This window comes from Mauremys mutica, chromosome 6, assembly GCF_020497125.1.
Source record: "Mauremys mutica isolate MM-2020 ecotype Southern chromosome 6, ASM2049712v1, whole genome shotgun sequence".
Taxonomy (NCBI): Eukaryota; Metazoa; Chordata; order Testudines; family Geoemydidae; genus Mauremys; species Mauremys mutica.
This window is the reverse complement of record NC_059077.1, coordinates 41,714,225-41,739,988: the sequence shown is the minus strand read 5'-3', so window position 1 is coordinate 41,739,988 and position 25,764 is coordinate 41,714,225. Positions and strand designations below refer to the sequence as shown.

The 25,764-nt window shown below is 43.1% G+C and overlaps 1 protein-coding gene across 1 annotated transcript in view; it reads right to left on the bottom strand.

Moving 5' to 3' along the window:
• SERINC5 (serine incorporator 5) overlaps positions 1–25,764 on the bottom strand; it is a 58,887-nt gene that overhangs the window by 16,083 nt on the left and 17,040 nt on the right. Inside the window, exons 2-6 of the mRNA XM_045020161.1 lie at positions 20,379–20,546; positions 9,118–9,296; positions 8,702–8,784; positions 7,165–7,258; positions 4,563–4,774 (exon numbers count right to left, since the gene is read on the bottom strand). Of these exons, the coding sequence (XP_044876096.1) occupies positions 4,563–4,774; positions 7,165–7,258; positions 8,702–8,784; positions 9,118–9,296; positions 20,379–20,546 (736 nt within the window). The remainder of the gene's footprint in view (positions 1–4,562; positions 4,775–7,164; positions 7,259–8,701; positions 8,785–9,117; positions 9,297–20,378; positions 20,547–25,764) is intronic.

Below are 25,764 nucleotides of genomic sequence, written 5' to 3'. Positions count from 1 at the left end.
TTCTAGACCTTTAATCATGTTTGTTGCTCTCCTGTGGACAAATTGGAGAAAGTCCAGATCTTTTCCAAAATGTGGTGCCCAGAACAGGGCACGATACTCCATTTGAGGCCTTATCAGTGCTGAGTAGAATGGAAGAATTACATCTCGTGTCTTGCTTACAATACTCCTGCTAAATGAAAGATACTTGCTTTCTTTGCAACACTATTACATTGTTGACTCATAGTTAGCTTGTGATCCACTACAACCCCCAGATCCTTCTCTGAAGTACTCTTTTCTAAGCAGTCACTTCATGATTATTCCTTCCTAAGTACAGTACTTTGCATTTGTTCTTACTGAATTTCATCCTATTTATTTCAGACCATTTCTCCAGTTTGTCAAAGTCATTTTGATTTCTAATCCTGTCCTTCAAAGCACTTGCAAACTGTCTCACCTTGGTATCATCTACAAACCTTTACAAGAGTACTCTCTAGTCCATTATCCAAATCATGTATGAAGATATTATCTAGAACTGGACCCAGATCCCAGCAGGACCCTACTCGATATGCCCTTCCAACTTGATTGTGAACCACTGATATCTACTCTGAGTACGCTTTTCCAACAAGTTGCATACCCACCTTATAGTATGTTCATCTAAGATAGTGGCTCTCAAACTTTTGTACTGGTGACCCCTTTCATGTAATAATCCTCTGCATCTGACCCCTCCTTATAAATTAAAAACACTTTTTAATATATTTAACACCAATATACATGCTGGAGGCAAAGCAAGGTTTGGGGTGGAGGCTGAAAGCTTATGACCCCCCCCCATGTAATAACCTCATGACCCCCTGAGGGGTCCCAACCTCCAGTTTGAGAACCCCTGATCTAGGCTATATTTCCATAGTTTGTATCAAAAGCCTCACTAAAGTCGAGATACATCACATCTACTGCTTCTCCTCTATCAACAAGGCTTGTTACCCTGTCAAAGGAGGACATTGGGATGGTTTGACATAATTTGTTCTTGACAAATCCATGTTGACTGTTACTTATTACCTTATCTTCTAGGTGCTTACAAAGTGATTATTTGTTCCATTATTTTTCCGACTGGTCTATAATACAGTGGGTTGTCTTTATTCCCCTTTTTATAGATAGGTATTATTATATTTGCCCTTTTCCTGTCCTCTGGGGTCTCACTTCCTCCATGAGTTAGAACATAAGAACATAAGAAAGGCCGTACTGGGTCAGACCAAAGACCATCTAGCCCAGTATCTGTCTACCGACAGTGGCCAATGCCAGGTGCCCTTGAGGGAGTGAACCTAACAGGCAATGATCAAGTGATCTCTCTCCTGCCATCCATCTCCATCCTCTGACGAACAGAGGCTAGGGACACCATTCTTACCCATCCTGGCTAATAGCCATTTATGGACTTAGCCACCATGAATTTATCCAGTCCCCTTTTAAACATTGTTATAGTCCTAGCCTTCACAACCTCCTCAGGTAAGGAGTTCCATAAGTTGACTGTGCGCTGCGTGAAGAACTTCCTTTTATTTGTTTTAAACCTGCTGCCTATTAATTTCATTTGGTGACCCCTAGTTCTTGTATTATGGGAATAAGTAAATAACTTTTCCTTATCCACTTTCTCAACATCACTCATGATTTTATATACCTCTATCATGTCCCCCCTTAGTCTTCTCTTTTCCAAACTGAAGAGTCCTAGCCTCTTTAATCTTTCCTCATATGGGACCCTCTCTAAACCCCTAATCATTTTAGTTGCTCTTTTCTGAACCTTTTCTAGTGCTAGAATATCTTTTTTGAGGTGAGGAGACCACATCTGTACACAGTATTCGAGATGTGGGCGTACCATAGATTTATATAAGGGCAATAATATATTCTCAGTCTTATTCTCTATCCCCTTTTTAATGATTCCTAACATCCTGTTTGCTTTTTTGACCGCCTCTGCACACTGCGTGGACATCTTCAGAGAACTATCCACGATAACTCCAAGATCTTTTTCCTGACTCGTTGTAGCTAAATTAGCCCCCCATCATGGTGTATGTATAGTTGGGGTTATTTTTTTCCAAATGTGCATTACTTTACATTTATCCACATTAAATTTCATTTGCCATTTTGTTGCCCAATCACTTCGTTTTGTGAGATCTTTTTGAAGTTCTTCACAATCTGCTTTGGTCTTAACTATCTTGAGTAGTTTAGTATCATCTGCAAACTTTGCCACCTCATTGTTTACCCCTTTCTCCAGATCATTTATGAATAAATTGAATAGGATTGGTCCTAGGACTGACCCTTGGGGAACACCACTAGTTACCCCTCTCCATTCTGAGAATTTACCATTAATTCCTACCCTTTGTTCCCTGTCCTTTAACCAGTTCTCAATCCATGAAAGGACCTTTCCTTTTATCCCATGGCAGCTTAATTTACGTAAGAACCTTTGGTGAGGGACCTTGTCAAAGGCTTTCTGGAAATTTAAGTACACTATGTCCACCGGATCCCCCTTGTCCACATGTTTGTTGACCCCTTCAAAGAACTCTAATAGATTAGTAAGACACGATTTCCCTTTACAGAAACCATGTTGACTATTGCTCAAGAGTTTATGTTTTTCTATGTGTCTGACAATTTTATTCTTTACTATTGTTTCAACTAATTTGCCCGGTACCGACGATAGACTTACCGGTCTGTAATTGCCGGGATCACCCCTAGAGCCCTTTTTAAATATTGGCGTTACATTAGCTAACTTCCAGTCATTGGGTACCGAAGCCGATTTAAAGGACAGGTTACAAACCTTAGTTAATAGTTCCGCAACTTCACATTTGAGTTCTTTCAGAACTCTTGGGTGAATGCCATCTGGGCCCGGTGACTTGTTAATGTTGAGTTTATCAATTAATTCCAAAACCACCTCTAGGGATACTTCAATCTGTGACAGTTCCTCAGATTTGTCACCTACAAAAGCCAGCTCAGGTTTGGGAATCTCCCTAACATCCTCAGCCGTGAAGACTGAAGCAAAGAATCCATTTAGTTTCTCCACAATGACTTTAAGCGCATCTTTAAGCGCTCCTTTTGTATTTTCATCGTCAAGGGGCCCCACTGGTTGTTTAGCAGGCTTCCTGCTTCTGATGTACTTAGAAAACATTTTACCACCACCTTTGGAGTTTTTGGCTAGCCGTTCTTCAAACTCCTCTTTGGCTTTTCTTATTACGTTCTCAAAACGCAAATCACTAATGGCTCAGAGATCTCTTCAGCCAGTTCCTTAAGTATTCAAGGACATATTCTATCAGGCCCTGCTGACTTGAAGATATTTAACTTGTCTTTAAGTAATTCTTAACTTGTTCTTTTCCTATTTTAGCCCCAGATCCTACCCCGTTTACACTGATGTTCACTATGTCGAACATATGATGTTAGTCATTTGATCATTGATAACCATTTTGGTGAAAACTGAAACAAAAAAGGCATTGTCACTGCTGTGTTTTCTGTTATTGTCTTTCCCATCTCACTGAATAATAAGGCCTATCCTGTCTTTGGCCTTCCTCTTGCTTCTCATGTATTTGTAAAATGTTTTCTTGTTACCATTTATGTCCCAAGCTAGTTTAATCTTTTTGTTTGTTTGTTTTGGCCTTGGCTTTTCTAAGCTTGTGTTGTTTTTTATATTCGTCCTTTGTAATTTGACCTATTTTTTGCATGTATGACTCTCTTTGATTTTCAGGACAAGATCTCCTAGTTAAGCCAGGGTGGTCTCTTACATCCTTCTTATCTTTCTTATGCATTGGGGTAGTTTGCTCTTGTGCCCTTAATGGCTCTTTAGAAAACCGTCAACTCTCCTGAATGCTTTTTTTCCTTGGACTTGTTTCCCATGGGATCTTACCTGCCAATTCTCTGACTTTGCTACAGTTTGCCTTCTTGAAATCCATTGTCTTTATCCTGCTTTCTTCCTTCCTACCATTCCTTTCAAACATTTTCACCCAAGCTGCCTTCCACCTTGAAATTTTCAACTACTTCCTCCCGGTTTTTCAGAATCAAATCTAGAATAGCCTCTCCTCACATCACTTTCTCCACCTTCTCTAATAAAAAGTTGTCTTCAGTGTATTCCAATAATTTGTTGGATAATCTGTGCCCTGTGGTAATATCTTCCCAACAGATGCCAGGGTAGTTGAAATCCCCCAACACCAAGTTTTGAATGGTTTTGTTAGTTGTTTAAAAAAAGCCTAATCCACTTACTCTTCCTGGTTAGGTGGTGTCATGGTAAGTGTCTAGCACAGATCGTCACCCTTGTTTTTTACCCTTACGCTGTCTACATGTGATGTTATGCTTAGTGACATAGAGCAGAGAGGGTATGGTATGGAATTTATGGAGACAGTGACATAAAAGCTAACTCAAAACATGAGGGAGAGAGAGAGCACGCGCGCGCAAGAAAGGTACACACACACACACACACACACACACACACACACAGAGCGTCAGTACCCCGATGACATCAGCCTTGCTAAGTCTGATAACCAACAGTAGCTCCAGAGGACTCTCAAGGTGTTGCATCTCCAACAAAACAAATAGACAAAAGATTTGATAAGCAAACTTACGACTTTGGACACAGGGTGAGATGGCTACCAATGAAATAAGAATGCATAAGCCACCATTTACACCAAGCAGGATCTTGTTGTATGTACAGCCCTCAGAGCGTGTGTAAAAGACAGCCATCAAAATCAGGGCTCCCACAGCAACGGAGTACAAGATGAGAATGCCCAGAGCTAGTAAGCCATACCACAGTTTATTATGTGTTATGCCTGCTGTCCTGTTTGTAAGAAAGAAAATATATTTAGCTATAGAAAAAATTATTCAACACTCGTCTTTTAACATATACTCCTTATCAAGGTAGTTTATATGACCATTAGAGTGCCACAAAAGTCAGCATTTTGCTTTCTATAGTACATACATTGTTTTAACAATATAGGCTGCGACTCCTGGGTATTTAAAAAAAATATATAGTTGCCTCGCTAGATTCATTTGCTATCACTAGGGTCTATAAAACATTCCATAACACTAGTGTTGATCATATATCAAGATGTTACACTGATGTTTTAATGCCTGGCTACTTCCATAAACAGAGCCTGTAAGATTCTGAAAACTTGGAGTAGCTTAGACTGAGTCATCTGCAAATCTTAGACTGTTGAAATCCTGGCTCCTAGCTAATGTAGGGAATTCCTTGGCTGGAGCCAAGGATGTGACCCATCCAGGTCCCAGCTCATTAGTGAAGTTCTTCCATTAGATAAGCCCTGGAAAACCATTGTTAAATACACTGCAGCTATTCTTACCCTCCTACCACTACAACGGTTTTGTCCATTCAACCATTCTCCCTTCTTTTGGCTCTCTGTATCCTACAAGTGTTATTGAGTCCTGAATTCCCCACCCCTGACTCCCACCCACACCCCAAGAACTGATCTTGGGGGGAACAATGTATCAGATAACCTGATTGTACTGGGTGATGCTGTCTGTGCTAAATGGTTTGCAAAATAGTTTACAAAATCTGTAATGCAGATGGTGCCTTTGAGTTAAATGCCACTGCTGGAAGTCTCCTCTCAGTCACACTGACAGCACTGGGGTTTTGCTACAGTTATTGGCAGCAGTGATTGTGCTGTGACAAGAGAACATATTTATCCTATCCTGAGAAGAAGAGTTATCGGGGAGAAAAGGGAGAGAGCAAAAGGTTTTAAACCTTTCCTACAAGCTAATGGGATAACTGAAACAAAAGAGCAGAGGAAGACAGAGGAATGGATGGGCAGGGAATAGCTCAAGGGAGGGGATTTTGTGTTTGTGTATGATTTAAGAGTTCTAAAATATTAATGAGGCAGGGAAGGAAGTTGCCAAAGCTACACAAATGGGAAATCAAGCCTGGGCAAGGGGATTGATCAAGAAAAGTTGTAGAGTTGGGTGGAAACAAGTGGCCCAGCTCTTATTTAAAAGCTAGGCTGGGGTGTGTCTATACGCTTGCATGAAAACAAAACAGGATCCACCAGTTTACATCATTGCTCAAGTGCTGTGGCTATGCTGTATGGATCCACTCCATTTTATCAAAAATGGATTATACCGATACAGAAGTGAAGAGGCTTAAATGATGGGGTCCTTGCAGCACTATTTATTGGAAACAGAACTACCGTATATTCCGGCGTATAAGACGACTTTCTATATTAAAAAACAACCCCCCAAAATCGGAAGTCGTCTTATACGCCGGGTATAACAGCGGGCGGCTGGGCTGGGAGCCTTCTGACTCCCCGCCGCGGCTGGGATTTAAAAGGCTCTGGGCTCCCCGCCACGGCGGGCAGCCCGGAGCCTTCTGACTCCCCGCCGCGGCTGGGATTTAAAAGGCTCTGGGCTCCCCGCCACGGCGGGCAGCCCGGAGCCTTCTGACTCCCGGCCGCGGCTGGGATTTAAAAGGCTCTGGGCTCCCCGCCGCGGCGGGCAGCCCGGAGCCTTCTGACTCCCGGCCGCGGCTGGGATTTAAAAGGCTCTGCGCTGCCCGCCGCGGCGGGCAGCCCGGAGCCTTCTGACTCCCGGCCGCGGCTGGGATTTAAAAGGCTCTGCGCTGCCCGCCGCGGCGGGCAGCCCGGAGCCTTCTGACTCCAGGCCGCGGCTGGGATTTAAAAGGCTCTGCGCTGCCCGCCACGGCGGGCAGCCCGGAGCCTTCTGACTCCCGGCCGCGGCTGGGATTTAAAAGGCTCTGCGCTGCCCGCCACGGCGGGCAGCCCGGAGCCTTCTGACTCCCCACCGTGGCTGGGATTTAAAAGGCTCTGGGCTCCCCCCCTCGGAAGGGGGGGTCGTCTTATAGGGCGAGTATAGGCCAAAACCTATATTTTAACTGTAAAATTAGGGGGTCGTCTTATACGCCCCGTCGCCCTATACGCCGGAAAATATGGTATTTTAGTCAAATACAAAGCAACAAGAGGTCATAAATAAGAGGGAGAGAAATGGCATCCAAAATGGGGAAGGAGAGTGAGTAAAGAGTAGGAAGAGACTCAGAAGACTGGGAAGTACTGTACCTTCCTTAAGTATAGTTGCCTGCCATCATAAACTAGTGTCCGTGGTATTTTTAAACACTGTGGTTAATTTTCTATTAATAAAAACATGCATTTAAAGAAGAATTGCACTACAATACATTATACAAATGATTGCTTCCCAGACACATACCAGTTTTTATTCCATTTGTGTGCAAACTCCACAAGCAGGATAAGCTGAATGACTATAAAAAGGATTCCTCCTGCAACACCTACATAGCGCCAGGCTGCAAGGGGGTGGGGGGAAAAAGATCAAATTTCCAGTTATGTTGAACTGAGAGCTTAGATAAAACTGAGCTTTGTGGTATTAGGGCAAAAGTCTATGCAGTGGGGGGGGGGGGGAAGAAGGGTTGTTTCCTGTCTAGAATCAGGAAGATTGTTGTTTATGTCCTGACTCAAGAGCCATTTTTTCTCCACTTACACATGTTCATGTTACTCGAGAGAATCAGTACAGTGGAAAGGGTCACTGAGGTGGACCTGGAATCACGAATGCCTCCAAATAGTAAGTATTCTAGAGTTCCATCACTTTCCAATACAGTGGGTGTTTAAAGATTAAGGAACAAGGACTACGTAACCAACTTTAGCCTCAAGAAACTGGGGTGGTGCAGGGTGCGGCAGCTGTCCCCTGTAGGCGCTAGTGGGCAGGGCTGGGGGGTAGTACTGCCATGCCGGGGGATATCCATATCCAGGGATATCAATTTTGTATCCATGTGGGGCTCTATTTAGGAGCACAAATCCCACTGAATTTCAGTGGGACTTTTGCTCCTAAAGTTTTTTTTTTTTAAATCTCCCCCAAAAGCTGACATTTACATATGATTGAGAAAATATTCTCAAACCACTCTCCCAGAGTTAGTAACAGTAACTGCTACCAATTTATATCCCCAATTAACAAAAATGGCTTCAGACCCTGCTATAGAAACAGAGTCCACAATAAATAATTGGCAATACCACATCTCAGCAAGAAATCTAATTTTATACTACTAGATGTAAGCAATGTGGAAACTAAACAAATTACAAGATCCTGTCTCTCATTACAGTCAATCACTGCTAGTTTTCAAGAGAGAGGATTCCAGTGTGCTTTATGTTCTGTGTTACTTGGCTTACTGTACCACCTTACGAACAGAACAAGCTCTCTCTGTTGCAAGTAATGACTATGACAGAGCTAATTATACAGACAGGGTGGGTGACGTAATATCTTCTATTGGACCAACTTCTGTTAACAGATAAGTAAGTATTACCTCAACCACCTTGCCTCTCTAATATCCTGGGACCAACACAGCTATAACACCACAGCATAAAGCTAATTATGTCAGCCAGAAAATTTTTTTTTTTGCATACTCTTAAGCATCTAATTTTTTCGGCACTTATTATGACTATATGTAAATCCAAAAGCTTGCAAGGCAGCACAAGTTTTTTTTTCTGTTCACACACATGCCCTGCACATGTGTATAACATGTATATATAGTTAATATTTTTAACAAAACTAAGAAGTGAAAGTAGTCTTAACACAACTAAGCCAACCCCATTCATTCACTCAGCTACTAGCACTATCATTGCTTTACTGTAACAAGTAATATAGAAATAACAAATCTGTCTCTACTGTTAAGAGTATAGGTACTCATACAAGTGGAATGGAAAGTGTACACACATAAAGAAAGATAAAATTGTACCATTAAGGAAGGTGTCTTGATCTGGAATGAAGAAAGCTCCTGAGCACATGGCTGCCAAAACTAGAAGCTTAATGAACCAGAACCTGGAAGACAAAACCAAAGTGGAATCATTTATTTAGAAATTAAAAGTCTTCAACATAAATTCTGTCTGTTTCATAGGATAGCTGTGCCTTAAGTAGTGGTTACTGCTCTCTGGTACAAAGGAATTACTACCAGTCTGAATACAACTTAGAATTCACTTATACATACTTATGTACCTATGTCAAACAAGCTATCAGAATTAACTCAATGCTTTTGATAACACTATACATAAATCAAAAAGAAATGCAGTATGGAAATCTAGCACTACACACGGAATGTGATTTATTGCTTAATTTTAGAAGAGGTGAAAAATAAGCGAGCAAACTAAAACTTACCCATTGTGAATGTATGCTCGGCAGCTTTTGCTGTTGTTAACTTTGATGGTGAGTAAGAAGAAGATAAAGAAGAAAGATGCCATTCCAAAAGAGACCCTATACACTGCAGAGTAACCCACTAGCTTCTCACACGTTTCACCTGCTTGAATACCTTTGCAGATGTGCTCATAAAAAGGAATCTGAAAAACAAACACACACAATGAGAAACAATTAAACATAACACAAGATTTACCATAATTAAGCAGATTGCACTTATATAGTTTACATGTATACAGTGGACTTAAAAATAGCTAATTGGATGTATTTCACACAAGTTATGGTTCAGGGTCACTGAAACATCAGTCTGGACTGAGGGGTAACCTACATACAACAGGTGAGGTGATACATAGATTATAAAGGTTTGGAAGTCTGGAGCCACAATTGACAACTCCTGTCAAATGCCTCAGTATGGGGTGAAGGGGAACAATCCCCTACTCCCCACCACTTTTAAAGGAAGATTGGCACCATAACTCTTCTTTAAAAATAAATTGGCAGAAAGGTAGGAAAATTCCATCCCTTTCCCCACTTGTTAAATATTTGCCTTTGAGGCCTTGCCCTAACTGTGTGTGGTGGTTTGTTTTCTTTTTTTCTCGTTCTGGTCTCAGAGGCTCACCATGCTAACGTGGAACAGAATACTCTGGAAAAGTCTCCTGAAAAGCAGGTTTTTGTGACTTATCCATTTATGTGCAGTGTCTCTGTATGCAGACTAGACCTCACCCCCTCATCCCACAGCTAGAGCAGACCCCAAAGAGAAGGATTTAATAAATCAGTGAAACACCATTAATTTAAAGGAAACTAAAGTCTCTGTATCCTCAGAGCCACCAACCTGAACCAATGAGACTTATAGAGCAATACACCATCAGATGAGAGTGGGGATCATTAGTTCATCTTTCTTACATGAACAGAGGCTGACACACACAGTGTTTTGCTCTAGCAAATGTTCTCTTCCAAGATTTAGAGGAACAAGATGGAAAATATAAATCCAGCAGCTGCTCAGCCTCGGATGATCTCAAGAGAGAGAAATTAGTCTGGGAAGCATACCAAGGCTGTAGACAATACCCTACATAAAGAAACTGCAGCTCCAAGAAAGGAAGAATGCTGGTCTCTGCTTGTCCCAGATGACAACTCGAAAAGCAAAACGGAAAGGGTGAGAGAGCAAATGGACAGAAGACTGGATGATTAGCTTCAAGCCAAACTGTAACTCTTGAAAGATTTTCACCTCCAAACACTTTCAGAACATGGCTAGTATGCCACGCAAGACATGGTTACTTGAGCAAGCAGAACATTAGTAAACAAAAATGAATGACAGGAGCGTACAAGTGAGGGGTCAGTGAACTTGCTTTCTTTGGAGAGTCACACCAGTCAATCCACATGCCAAATCAACCAAATATGTCCAAAGCCTGAATGTTTTTTTAAAACAGTTCTGCAACAGGAAGTTAATTTATCATATGACAATGCAGAATTGAGGACAATAAGGAGTTTTTGAGGTGTACTAGGAACAAAAAATCTTAATAGTAAAATTTGCAGATGATACAAAACTACTCAAGATAGTTAAGTCCCAGGCAGACTGCAAAGAGCTACAAAAGGATCTCACAAAACTGGGTGACTGGACAACAAAATGGCAGATGAAATTTAATGTTGATAAATGCAAAGTAATGCACATTGGAAAACATAATCCTAACTATACATATACAATGATGGGGTCCAAATTAGCTGTTACCACTCAAGAAAGAGATCTTGGAGTCATTGTGGATAGTTCTCTGAAATCATCCACCCAATGTGCAGCGGCAGTCAAAAAAGCAAACAGAAATGTTGGGAATCATCAAGAACGGGATAAATAATAAGACAGAAAATATCATATTGCCTCTATATAAATCCATGGTACGCCCACACCTTGAATACTGCGTGTAGATGTGGTCGGCCCATCTCAAAAAAGATCTGTTGGAATTGGAAAAGGTTCAGAAAAGGGCAAACAAACATGATTAGGGGTATAAAATGGTTTCTGTATAAGGAGAGATTAATAAGACTGGGACTTTTCAGCTTAGAAAAGAGGCGACTAAGGGGGGATATGATAGAGGTCTATAAAATCATGAGTGGTATAGAGAAAGTAAATATGCGAAGGAGTAAATAACACTTCCTTAATACAGGAACAAGAGGGCACCAAATGAAATTAATAGGTAGCAGGTTTAAAACAAACACAAGAAAGTATTTTTTCCACGCAACGCACTGTCAACCTCTGGAACTCCTTGCTAGAGGGTGTTGTGAAGGCCAATACTATAATAGGGTTCAAAAGGGAGCTGGACATATCTTCCATGAATCTATCTATCAATGGCTATTAGCCAGGATGGGCAGGAATGATGTCCCTAGCCTCTGTTTGCCAGAAGCTGGGATTGGGTGACTGGGCACGGATCGCTTGATGATAACCTGTCTGTTGGGGCACCTGCCATTGGCCACTGTCAAAGGACAGGATACTGGACTTGATGGACCTTTGGTCTGACCCAGTATGGCCATTCTTATGGTCCATTACTAGACAGATATGGTAGAATCATCAACAGTAATGCAGAAAAGGCACAAGTGTTCAATAAATATTTCTGTTCTGTATTTGGGAAAAAGCAGAGTAATAAAATCGTATCATATGATGAAATACATTCCATTCCTACTCAAGAGGATGTTAAAGAGCAGCTACTAAAATCAGACATTTTAAAAATCAGCAAGTCCATATAATTTGCATCTGAGAGTTTTTAAAGAGCTGGCTAAGGAGCTCCATGGAAAATTAATGTTCATTTTCAATAGGTCTTGGAACACTGGGGAAGTTACAGAGGACTGGAAGAAAGCTAAATTTGAGTGAGTATTTCAAAAGGGTAAATGTGATGACCTGTGTAACTACAGGCCAATCAGTCGGACATCAATTTCAGGCATAATGATACAAAAGCTGATACAGGACTCAAAGAATTAAAAGAGAGCAATATATAGTAACTCCTCCCTTAACGTTGTAGTTATGTTCCTGAAAAATGCGACTTTAAGTGAAATGACATTAAGCGAATCCAATTTCCGCATAAGAATTCATGTAAATGAGTGACCCTCCCCTTAACCCTTCTCTCTCTAGAGACAAGGGTCACAGTCTACGGAGCCATTTTCATCATAAGCCAGCAAGGGAGGTGAGGAGAAGCTATTCTCCCTTGCACAGTATCTGTTGTCTCCCAGTTTCAGTGATTAATCAGGCAGCAAAGGGGGAGGGGAAGGGGAGGGAGCCCGGGCCCACCCTCTACTCTGGGCTCCAGCCCAGGGACCCTAATAGTATCAGCTATGATAGCTGACCTTTTAGGAACAGGACACATACAATTCCCTGGGTTACTTCCCCACAACAGCCCCCCACTTCCTCAAGCTCCACTTCCCCCTTACCTCAGGGCCTCCTTCCTTGTACCTATTATGGTGTATACAGCTCAGTCTCTCCAATAGCGCAACTTCTCACAGCTCCTAACATGCGCACCCACCTGACTAACTGGGAGGCTTTTTAACTAGTTTCAGCCAGCCCCTGACTGGCTTCAGGTGTACCAATCAACCTAACAATCTCCACTGCCTTCTGGAAAGATCATAATTGGCCCCAGGTGTCTTAATTGACCTGGAGCAGCTGCCATTTACATATCCTGGTACCAAGGATTTATTTAAACTGGGGCTAATATATCTATCTCCCATTACTTTTCTATAGCCATCTGGCCTTGCCACAACACACACACAATAAGTTTTAAACAAACAATTTAATACTGGTACACGGTGATGATGATTGTGAAGCTTGGTTAAGGTGGAGGAGTCAGAGGGTGGGATATTTCCCTTACTGCTAAATGATGAACTAGCAATTGGCTAAGCCCTCAAGGGTTAACTCTCTCACTCTACAAGGCAGCAGGAATGGAGAGAGATATGCACATTTCCCTCTTAAGCACACTGCCTTGTTAACTCGATCAGCTTGCTGAGACTGCAGGGGTCCTGAGCCCTGGTGTGTCCTCCCAGCTCTATGGAAGATGAGGTAAGCGGGGTGCAGGAGCAGGGGGCACCCTGACATTAGCCCCTCTCTTCCTTCCCTCCCCCCTGCACAGCAAGCAGGAGTCTCGGGGAGCAGCTCTAAGGCAGAGGGCAGGAGCAGCACATGGTAGTGGGGGGAGGGACAGCTGTAATTCCTAGCCTGCTGGGCAGCTGCTCCTCGGGGAACTTAGGGGAGCGGGAAGCTGATGGGGGGCTGCCGATCCACCCTGGTTCCAAGCCCCCACCAGCTAGCCGTAAAGGGCTGCTCCTCCTGCAAGCAACAGACAAAGCAGGCAGCTGCCAAACGACGTTAGAAGGGAGCATTACACAACTTTAAACGAGCATGTTCCCTAATTGATCAGCAATATAACATAACTGAGACGACTTTAAGTGAGGAGTTACTGTAATTAATACTTATCAACAAGGGTTTATAGAAAGTAGATCCTGTCAAACTAACTTGTTTTTTTAAATTAGATTACAAAGTTTGGTCAATAAAGGTAGTATTGTTAATGTAATAGACTTCTCTAGGGCATTTGACTTGGTACCGTATAACATTTTGATTAACAAAACAGACTGATTCTTCTCTCCCCCCCCCCCCAAAATCAACATAGCACACATTTAATGGATTAAAAACTGGCTAACTGAAAGGTTTCAAAATGTAATTGTAAATGGGGAATCATTACTGAGCAGCTGTGTTTCTAGCAGGGTCCCACTGGTATCAGTTCTTGTCCCTACGCTATTTTACTTTATCAATGTCCTGGAAGAAAACATAAAACCATCTCTGACAAAGTCTGCAATTACACAAAAATTGGGGGAGCAATAAACAACAAAGAGGATAGGTCATTGAAACAGAGCTGATCTGGATTGCTTGGTAAGCTGGGCAAAAGCAAACAATATCCTCTTTAATATGGCCAAATATAAAGTCATACACTCAAGTAGGCCCCACTTTACAGGATGGGGGAGTATCCTGAGCAGTAGACAAAGCAGCAGCAGCAGGCAGGTCTACAGGGGGAGGCACTTAGCCCCCACCCTATTGCCAAGCGAGGCGGGGTCTTGAGGGAAGGGGTGGAGTAGGGCAAGGGCAGGGCGGAGCTGGGCAGGGCAGGGGCCGGGTCACTCATTGCTACCAGTGCCAGGCCCCCCTCACTAACCTCCCAGGCCACTCTGGACCCCATATCCCCCTGAAGTGCAGTGGCCCCCCAAAGCATGGGGCCCAGGGCAGTTGCTGTGGTCTGTCCTATGGACAAGACGGCTCTGAAAATGCTCTGAAGAGCCCAAACATTGGTAGAGCCGGGCCCACGTTCCTGAATATTAGTGGAGCACGGGCACCACGGGCTCATATAACTTGCTGCCTATGTCTTCAAGTCCTTAAGACTTATCTCAGACACGATGCCCACAGAACATACCAGTTAGACAGGTGGTGAACTGAGATATCTGCTTATTGTACCATAACTTGATCGCTTTTACTGCCACTATGTCCTCTCTCTACCCCCCAACGGCATTTGTTTCATCCACCTGCTGAGTCTTGTCACAACCTAGATTGAAGCTCACTGGGGCAGGGATGGTTTTTACTGCGATCTTGTACAGTGCCCAGAAAAATGGAGCCCCAATTGGTGTCCATACATGCTACTGCAATACGAACTCTAATAAAATAGGCAATGCTGAGATTGTTTTCCTAGACAGAATGCAAAGTAGTGAGAGTTCCCCAATGTGCATGGGGTAGACAAACATTCTTACTAAAATGAACGTTTTTTCCGAAAAAAACAGATAGTTTAGTTTCTCAAACATAAGTCTGCACTCTCACTTGTAGCTGTTCCCTCCCAAGACAAGTGTCCTAGACATCATTGACTTAACAGATATGCTGCTAAGGCAGATGAGAGAGAACCGCTTCAGACTTGGCAAATTTACAGCAAATGTAGAAGCTAGGTTGGCACAACATTCAAATGGCATAATCAAATCAATAAAATTTCAAAGATGAGTTAGAAAGGGTAATATTCGCTCCACATGAAAGGGGATGTTCACAATATTAACAGGAGTATTTGATCTCTAAATTGATAGAGCAGGAACAAAGTCACGTACCAGATATACAGACCAATAAAATACTGGACTAGGTTTTAAAATTCATGAGCAAAGCTCTCTATTTTTAAACAGATGATCAACCTATACAAATATTGGAGAATTATAGTTTATGGCCTGGCTTCCAAGGTTGCTGAGCACTCAGAAATCCCATTGAAACAACCTCTAAATATCAGCCCATAATTAATGTCTCGGTTTCCCAATCTGGATAGAGAATTTGAAGGTGCACCCTGCTGAGGCTGGGCTGAATTAACTAGTGAAGCCTTTGAAATTTAAACATCCCAGAACGTGATTACTAAATTAGAGATCAGATAAAGAAAGCCTAGTTTCAGGCACTTCATTTTTCATTCAAAGCCATCAAATACTCTTAATTTAAAGAGCAGTTATCTTTCCACTTCACACTAACGACTCTCGGTGCCATTTCTTCCTACTTCTGAGGTTTCAAGGCACAAGAACAGGCAGAAAAATTGGCATTACTGAAAATCATATTGTTGAGGGCTGCTTAGAGACCCTGAAACAGTTTGCTGTTTTGATTAGAATACTTGTTTTGTTGGAGACACAAATTGTATTAAAGCCATACTAATGAAAGAAATGGATTTTATGAATTTTTGGCATAAACATGTAAATTGTTTTCAAAAATTTCAATTTCTTGGATTATATTCAACTTCTCTCCATTCAAACTTCCCACAAATGAAAAATCTAGTTCCTGTCAAGCAATTCAATATTAAGTTGGTACATGAACTCTGGCAAACTGAAGTGTCTCTAAAAAAAGCCAGAGGCCAAGGAGGAACAATATGCCTGTATTAGTCAGCCATACAGACTATAGGCAAGCAGAACAGAATCAATCTAGTAATTTAAATAGCTGATTAAACTGGGAAGCAGCTTTAACCATGTGTTCCATGGTACACTTTCTTTGGGAAAAAGAGTGCAGTGAAACAGCCAATGCAACACTGGCTGAAGACCCTTTCTGAATTTCTAAGACCACCTTACTCACAAACAGAAAGGCAGGCTTGATGCTTATTCCCTGGAGAAACTAACTAGGTTCCAGTCCTATGTTACTGAATATTCAATCCACTTCCTGTTTAAGTAGCAGAATCAGATTTTTGTTCTGTAATAGAAACAAAGTTTAGATCCCATACATTAATACTTTGTGCTGTCAGGAGCTACGGCAATTTGGGGAATCTATGTACAATTTACAGCAAGTTCATAAAGTCAGAATCCATATCACTGAATGCCACAGACCACGTTTATGCTATAGGAACCATAGCAGCAAAGCTACAGTGCTGTAGCTATGCCAACACAACCCACAGTGACAGAAGGGTTTTGTCACTGTAGGAGCACCACTTCCTTCAGCAACATTAGCTAGGTTGATGGAAGATTCGTCTGTCGACCTAGCTGTATCTACACTTGGGCTTAGGTCAACATAGCTACATCACTCAGGGTGTGGATTTTTCACATCCCTGAGTGACATACCTATGTTGACATACATTTTACACCAGGTCTCAGCGTATGTGGATTTCACCTTCTGCTGTCAGAGCTGAGTCAGGTATCTCCTAGCCCATTCAAACTGGAACACCTTGGGATAATGGGTTGGAGAAAACAGATTCTCCTAGCTTCAGCAAATTTCTCTGCAAGGGGCCAGGGAATGAAGGAGTGGAATTCCCCCAGAAGCTGAACAAAGATTTGGTGTTAGTTCTGGCTCTTAAAAAACAGAGTCTGAGACAATGAGAGGAAGAACTCCCAGGAGCAACACAGGCACAGGCTCTTGGAGGGAGAGATGTCTTTGAAAGCAACTCACCAAAGTTAGAGAAAAAGAGAGCAGATCCAGAGATGCCAAAGGTTGGCTGTCCTTAAGAGTGAGAGTTACAGCCCCCAAGAGTGAGATTCAAGGTGGTGTGTTAGGTCATTGCTTAAGACAGGAACTCTCATCTCTGTTCCTTGGTGACATCCAGTAGTCCAGGTTTTTAATCCAACCAGCACTAAATAGTTGGTTTTAAAATGCACACTGCTTAACGTTGCATATGAAACACTTACATGTCCTAGTTCATACTAAAGTCTAGGGCACGGGAGAATTCTATATGCAATGCAAACCTGTGGATTTTAATAAAAACAATGATTTGCTGGTTGGAACAAAAACCTGGATGTTTGGAGATCCTTGAGGACCAGAGATGTTAATCACTGATTTAGGCACACAGTCAGTGGACAGAACAAGAGCAATATTCAAAAATAAACTGTTTTTATATAAATGTAACAAAAACAAACTTATCAATGCAACAATATGTTTACTTTGTATATCACCTTGTTATAGTGATCTCCATTTGAAAAACACTTACTATATAAACCAAATAGTATTTGTACTATAGTCATATTACATATACAGAAAACTAAAATAATCAGATTCCAAAATAAATAAATGGAAAATAAATTAAAATAAAATAACCCAACAATACATTAAAATATTTTAAATAAAGTAATTAAATTGAATCCTTTATCTATGGTTTGTTAGCTTCAAAATAATTAAATTCAGATTCCACATTTCTTTTAATACTTAATTTAGGTTCACATTTATGTGCTTTGTTATATTGCCATGTGGCCCTTTTTGCTGTTTTTATAACTTCTTTTGGTGGCTCAAACTTGAAACATGGCTCAGGATTTACCAGACCCACTTAGATAAAAGGACAGTGTCCTGTCTAGTCTGAATGGTATCTTATCCTTTTGAACAAAGACTGAACACACTCTCTTCTCCTGTATTTGAGTGGGGTAAAATTCAGACACGCCTGGCAACCTTGGTTAATGGGAACTTTAGAAGACCACATTTAAAAAAAGAAGTCTTGCCTGTTACCAGGACAATGAAGGGCCATGAATTTGTCCTGTGCGGTTTAAATTTTGAACTGTATTTTGCAGACCCTGCAAACTTTCAATCAAGTCCTGCCCTTTAGGCTCAGGGGACTTCCCAGCCCTTCTTGGGCCTGGACAAGGAGGAAGGGAAAATATCCTATCCAACTTCTCTCTCCTTGGCACAGGAGGCCCACAGCAACTCTTGTTGGTAACTCTGCTTGTTACCTCTGGCCAACTGGGGTTTCAAACAGGCTTGCCTGCAGCTGGCCCCTTTTCACATTACTCCCTCTTTTCTCCCTGTACTGGAAGAGCTCAGCTGGCAGCAACCTTCCAACTGCCGGTATCTGGCTCTGTACTGAGTGAAGAGGCAATATATGGACAGACCTCTTTCTCAGAGCTGGTTCTGGTTGGATGGGAGAGGGAATCTTGCCCCAACCTCTCTACAAGATCGCAGGTCCTTAGAGGACTGGAAGCAGAGATTTTCTCCAAATGCAGATTATTCCCAGTGACCGCTTCCTTTATCTGCCTTTGTCTACACTGAAACCTCCCAAAAATCTTAAAAAGGCCATGCCACGTGATCAAGGGCGGGCACAACTACCCTTAAGTGGCCAAACCTACTTCTGGTGCCACAAGAACTTCTGCCAAGTTTGTGTGCGTTATGTGCCTCAGCTATCATGTGTCCCTGAAGTAGTAAACTGTAAACTAGAGTCCCCACAAGGCTATAGCTCTGGAAAAAAGGGAACCAGCACTTGTTACAGCTAGTTACAGTGCCCAGGCAGATAGACTGCCAGATCTCTGCTCTCACAAAGGGGTACTAGATGGAAGAGCTGCACCCCAAGAGTGTGCCCAGGAATACAAAGTCAGAGGCAGTGCTAGGGCTCTGCTCTGACCCAGGAAGATTAAAAGCACACAGGCCCAGCGTATAGGCCCAAAAAGCAGCCTGCAGAATGTCCAGCTGTGGAGCTTGACCAGGGCTATGACAGAAGCTTGTGGTAGCTATCCCACTGTGCAACTGGCCGCAGGGTGCTTTGGGAAGGGTTTGCATTGCCTCATGGGGCAGGCACAGCATCACATGATGCAGATTTCCCAATCCCATTGTTCCATGGGCATCCTACCACATTGCCAGCTGCTTTTCAACTGAAGTGGTGGGGGAGGGGAGGGGCACTCTGTGCTCAGCACTCTCCCTCTATGTTCAATAGCACCAGCATTCCATATTCATGGTTTGCTCTGTGTCCAGGAGCAGATCAGCACAGCAAATAAGGGCTGTCAGAAACAGTTGTTTTGAAAGGGGAGGGGCACATGTCTCCAGGGCAGCTGAGTTCAAAACAATGAGCAGAGTGGTCATTTGAGGCATTATGGGACAGCTTCAGAGGCCAATTACAGCGTAGAAAGCAATCAAGTGTCTACACTGGCAAAAGAGCGCTGAAGCCTCTGCGCAAATAGCATTACGACTCTCGTCAAGGGTTGTTTGTTTGTTTTTTTGCAGTACTACAACTGAGGAGTTTCTACGCACAAAGTGGCTTGGCAGTGTGTCCATGTCTGCAGTTTGACCACAAAAAGCTGCTTTACTGCACAGAAACTTGCCAGTGTAGACAAGCCCTAAAAGACAAAAACTTCAAGGATTATTCTTCCCTTTTGAATTTTCTCTGCTGCTAAACCCACTACCGCACTTAGATGCAACTTTAAACAGTACCCGCAAGAGGCTAATAATAGGAATGTTTAAGGGAATCGAGAGAGTTTCTCCTCAAAGACTGGAATCCGTTCTGTTTCCTCTTACAATATTCATTTTCACAATCTGACAAATTGCAAAGGGCAAAACATTTGTGTAAAGACCACAGTGAGGAAATCATGGTGAGACTCCTCCCACCCTTGAGAAGAGAATGTTCACCAAGCGTTAGCTGGCTTTAAGATCGGTCTGTGTTCTATCATATCCCACCAGTGATCCAAATGAAGCCTGTATCGTATTTACTGAAATAGTTTCCACATAACTAAACAGGAAGAAGGCCACTCATCATTAGATTTTTGCTCCCCTATGAAACCCAGCTGGAACCATAGACAGCTGGAGGGCAGACAGAGGCATTGGCAGAACAGCACTTCTATTTTTATTAAGGGGGAGGGGAGGGAGATGACTGGAACTGTGCTTCAGTGACCCACTGTAAGGATATACCTAGAGAAATATTTGGTATGGGGCTATGCCCTTCCAGTTCTGCCATCTATACATGAGGGTACATTAAAAGAGCCCCATCATTCCCTTTAGAAATAGTTTACCAAAAAACCCTGTTACTTACGCGCTCTTTCATTTCAGTAGCTACTGTTCTTGACATCATGATACAGCAGATGACTGTTACCAGTATGAAGTAAAGTGCATACATGAAGCGGGTGCTTGTAGATTGCTTTATTTTGGGGCAGCATCTGCAGCACAGGGAGCAGGCAGCAGTACCACAGCAACAGGCCAACTAGAAAGGCAGAAACAGACAATGTTATTCATTCTGACAGCATCACCTCATTTTAACTGACTAATTTCACTGGGGCTGCTGGTAGACTTCCTAAACGTTCCAGAAATAGATAGTAACCAGAGGGGGATGCATTATCCTAGGTGCAATAGCCTGCTTCATTGCCAGTGAAGGGTAAAACCAACACGAGCTCTAATAATGCCACAACTGAGAGTAAGAACAAAATGTACTTCTGTCATCCTAAAAATGTTTTCTGCATTCTCAGGCAGCTCCTGGTACCAGCCTCATCCTCCCACTTGATCCATCTGTATAAATTCACTCCAATGACAACGCTCTACCTCCCAAAACACACATACACTCCCCCCCCACTGATAGTGGGGATAAGTCAAAGGACCTGCACTAAAAGGGCACCAACTCTATGGCAACTGTAATAAAAATAAGGACAAGTTGGCTTAATTTGCAATATGAACTGGAGATAAATTTTACCTTACAAGGACTGTGTATAACTGTACTGATTGAATGAGAAATTGGAGTCCGTGTTTAAATCCTTTTCTCAAAGGCACACTGCACTCTTCATTGACGTTAACTTGTTAAAGGTGCTCTCTCTTTATTCAGATCTGTTATGTGAGTACTTTCCTTTTTGCTATAAAAATATTCAGAATGTTTTATAATGGTATTTGAGTGAATTAGGAAAGTTTTGACCAGCAGGCAATCATTTATTCTGTGCTCAAAGCAAAACTTAATGTTTCATTAAAGCTAATGCTAAAAAATTATATAGTACACAGGTTAAGAAAAGAAAGTGTCTCTGTACATCTGGGTATAGTGCTTAGACTTTAAGCCTTAGATTAAAAACAAACTTTGTATTTGTGGGTAAAGTCATACAATATATATAGTGCAGAATCAGCAATAACCCAAATTTAGACAAAGAACATTATGGCTGCAAAAGGAAGCACTCAAATCAGCAAATGCCAAAGTTAAAGTTGCTCAGACAGACATAGCCATGCCGCATTGTGTGTATGCACTTTAACAGTTTAAAGAATCACATACTACTTTTCACCAGGACCATGCCTCATTCAGTGGGCAAGACAGGGAGTGCCTAGTGAAAGACAGTTATTCAATATTTCTTTTTATCCTATTATTTGGTTTATGGCCACATGCTTTATCCTATCCTATCCAATCCAACATTTGCACTGAATGATCAAGGACTTCTGCAGACTCCTGCCTCATTCACTGTTCAACTTTTTCAATCAATGAAACAGAGGTACTCAAAACAATTTCCTTCACTACACACATGCTGCTTCGTTCACCATCTGACCCACACAGTGAATGAGACAAAGATCTTATAGTGTGTGATCATGTAATTAAAGACTGTATAATATTGTATATGCACAAGGAGGTCAAATTAAAGTTGTGTGGTAGCCCTAACTTTGGCACTTCATGACTTAAATGTGAAGCCATTCTGTTCATTAAAAGTGCCCCATACACACACACTTCTGAAATGGAAGACAAACTACTGCAGTTTTGATTTATTTTTAAAAGGCTAAGTTAACATCTACAAATCAACTATAGACCAGACAAATAATTCAACCAAGCCATTGCAAGTTACTCATTCAGCAGACAGAAACCCTGATACCTCAGAATTTACCAAAAAAGGGATAAAGTATCAGAGACATAGCCGTGCTAGTCTGTATAAAAAACAAACAAACAAAAAAAACCACACAACACGAGGAGTCCGGTGGCACCTTAAAGACTAAGATTTATTTGGGCATAAGCTTTCGTGGGTAAAAAACCCACTTCTTCAGATGCAACGTGCTATCCACATAAATAAGAAATCAGTCCCTGCCCTAGGAGCTTGACCAGGGCTGTAGGAGAGTAAGATGCTGACACCAATATGTTGACCACAGAAGTTTTGCAGATTTATATCTTGGAAGCCAGATTTCAAGTTTAGCACTAATTTGAACCCCTAACAAGAATGAAAATTTTAACAAAATCATCAATGCAATCTAAACTATGTACTCACTATCATGATATCGAGTAAAAGCAGCAAAGACTCCTGTGGCACCTTATAGACTAACAGACATATTGGAGCATGAGCTATCATGGGTGAATACCCACTTCATCGGATACATGTCAAGTGTGATATCGAGTATGTTCCATTCACCTCACTTCTTGGTTCCTATTACTATAGGGCAAGGGTTCTCAAACTGTGGGTCGGGACCCCAAAGTGGGTCACGTTGCCAGGGCTGGTGTTAGACTTGCTAGGGTCCAGGGCTGAAGCCCGAGCCCCACCACCCGGGGTCGAAGCCAAAGCTGAAGCCCGAGCCCCGCCACTCGTGGCCGAAGCCCAAGGGCTCCAGCCCTGGGCAGTGGGGCTCAGGTTACTGGCCCCGTGCCTGGGGCTGATGCCCTTGGGCATTGGCAAGGGCATTGGCCACCACCCACGCAGGGTGGTAGGGCTCAAGCTTTGGCTGTGTCCCCACCACGTCTGGGGTGGCGGGGCTTGGGCGGGCTCAGGCTTCAGTCCCCCCACCTAGGGTCGTGTAATAATTTTTGTTATCAGAAAGGGGCCACAGTGCAAGGAAGTTTGAGAACTGCAGCTATAGGGTCAAAACGTTCTCCATAGCACCGATTGCCTGCTGTAGGGTAGCAGTGATTCCATTAACATAGTAAAGTCAAGAGACGAGAAGACGTTGGTGAAGTGTTTTGTTACTCCCCACCTTTGAGGCTAGTTTGCTTTAATTATAAAGCAATCACTGAAAATATATAGTTACGGTTCCATTATAAAGCAAGCAGGAATTTTAGTTTACTCATTATGGATTAATATGTTTCAGCAGAGTTCGAGTTTCCATGAGTTAGGCTAGAGTACATACATACATTCACACTGACACACTAATAAATCTTATGTCTGTACTCTATCTTCAGTTGGAATACCGCAGAGAAGTCTGACAGTGATTACAAGCATAGCTTTACCATATTTGAACATTCAAAAAGAGGACACTCCAGAGGGGTGTCGGCCCCGCCCACAGTCCACCCCCGCTCCTACCCCAGGTTCCGTCCCCTCCTCGCTCAGCCCTGCCACCGCACCCCTCCTCACCACCGGCTTACCGCGTCCCTCCTCAGTCCCCCACCCACCGCTCGCCTCCTCCCACCTGCCACTCACCTCCTCACTTCCCTGCCAGAAACCCCCATGCCCACCCCAAGAACCTCCGCCTGCTGCTGGCTTGCTGCTTCTTGCCTCCTCACCCCGCCTACTCAACCGCCGCTGCTCCCCGCTCGCCTCTTCACCCCGCCCACCTACTCACCGCTCCTGCCACAGGTCCCTCTGGCTCCTAGGATCAGGGGCAGCCAAGGAGTCTCCACGTGCTGCGCCTGCCACAAGCGCAAGCTCCATGGCGCCCATTAGCTGGGAAAAGCGCCAATGGGAGCTGCCAGAGCCACGGAGCAGGGCTTGCAGGCACCAGCAGCACGCAGAGAGCCCTCTGTCCTCCCAATCCTAAGAGCCAGAGGGGCCTGCCAGGGGGCGAGGTGGGGAGTCCTGGCGGTGCTTACCTGGGGCAGCCCCAGGGAAGCATCCGGCAGATCCCTCTGGCTCCTAGGGTCGGGGGGGGGGGGGGAGGGAAGACGGGGGATGGAGGGCTCTCTGCCCGTGCTTGCAAGCCCTGTCCCTGAAGCTCTGATTGGGCAGGAAGGAGCCAGTGCAGCACGCGGAGACCCCCTCCGCCTCTGTGCCTAGGGGCCACCCACACTGCAGGCTCCTGCCGGTGGGCGGGCGCCGGGAGCTGCCCCAGGAATCGCTGCCAGCCCTGGGACTTTGGGTTACCATATGTCTGTATTTTCCTAGATGTTTTTAGATATTTAAAAAATTCCTCCAAGACGGCGATTTAAGAACTAAAAAGCTGGACATGTCTGGGAAAATATGGACATATGGTAACCCTATACAAGCTTTACATAAAAAACAAGGCCTTGGCTTTCTACAAATATTTATAACCATACCTCCATCTTTCAGACTTTAGTTAATACAGATGAAATCTGACAAAACATTAGAAGGAATCAGCACCCATTTTGCTCAGTGTATATTCCAAAGGGAGCAGTTCTCACCAGAGAGGAAGTCAAGTATTTTTGAAAATAGAAAGTTCTCTAAGACTGGCATTTTAAACTTTCCGCTGATGGCAGTTAGTTTGCTGGAGAGAGACATTTGTGACAGCAGTACAGAAACCTTATGTGGGCTTTTCTACACTATTATCAAAAAAAAGGTTAGCCAATTGATTTAACTACCACTTTTTCCTTGCGTGGACACAGCGCAATACTAGTTACCTCCACTGAGCAAGATGGGGCATACTCTAGATTCAGGGCCGGCTCCAGACACCAACCTACCAAGCACGTGCTTGGGGCGGCACCTTGGGACGGGGTGGCACTCTGGGTTTGGTTTTGGGTTTTTTTGGTTCAGCTGGGCGGCGCTCAGCTGGGGCCGGGGACTTGGGCGGGGCGGGGCTCGGCTGGGGCGCTCTTTGTTTTCGCTTGGGGCAGCAAAAGTGTTAGAGCCGGCCCTGTCTAGATTCCTAACTCGGTCAAGGTAAATAGCACCACACTGCAAGTCGATGATGATTAGATCAAGGTTCTTTAGCACACCCCATCCTAACCTTGACCCATTTTTCTAGTATATGCAAACCCTATAGGACTTTGTAAATTCGCACCCTATTTCAACCTCAAAAGAGATTAAATAATCATCAATTAGCGTAACAGGTTAATGAAACAGCATGGAAACCAATTTACCATCTTAGGCCCCAAACCAGTAAAGACTGACACACATGCTGAACTTTAGGACAGTGAGTACCCTGATGAAATCAGTGGAACTATTCATGGTAGTAAAAGTTAAGCGTGTTTGTAAGTATTTGCAGGACTGGCGCCCTACAGTGGGCTCCTTCTCCTTGCTGTTTTCACAGGACATCACAATTTAGCAAGATACCTTCTCCACCAAAAGATCTCAGAAATACCAGAAAATATTCCATTTAACCATTATGAGAAATGCTTCTGAGCAGGTGGTGAGCTTCAAGATCGCTGTGCAAAATAGCTAGTTTCTTTATGATATCTTCATATGGTTTATGTATGAAGCTCAAATCTGGATATCCACAAACATACAAAGTCTAGAAAAAGGTCAAATTGACAAAATCAAAAAGTACCAGACTTCTAAAAAACTGCCTATTTATGTGAAATGCAGATT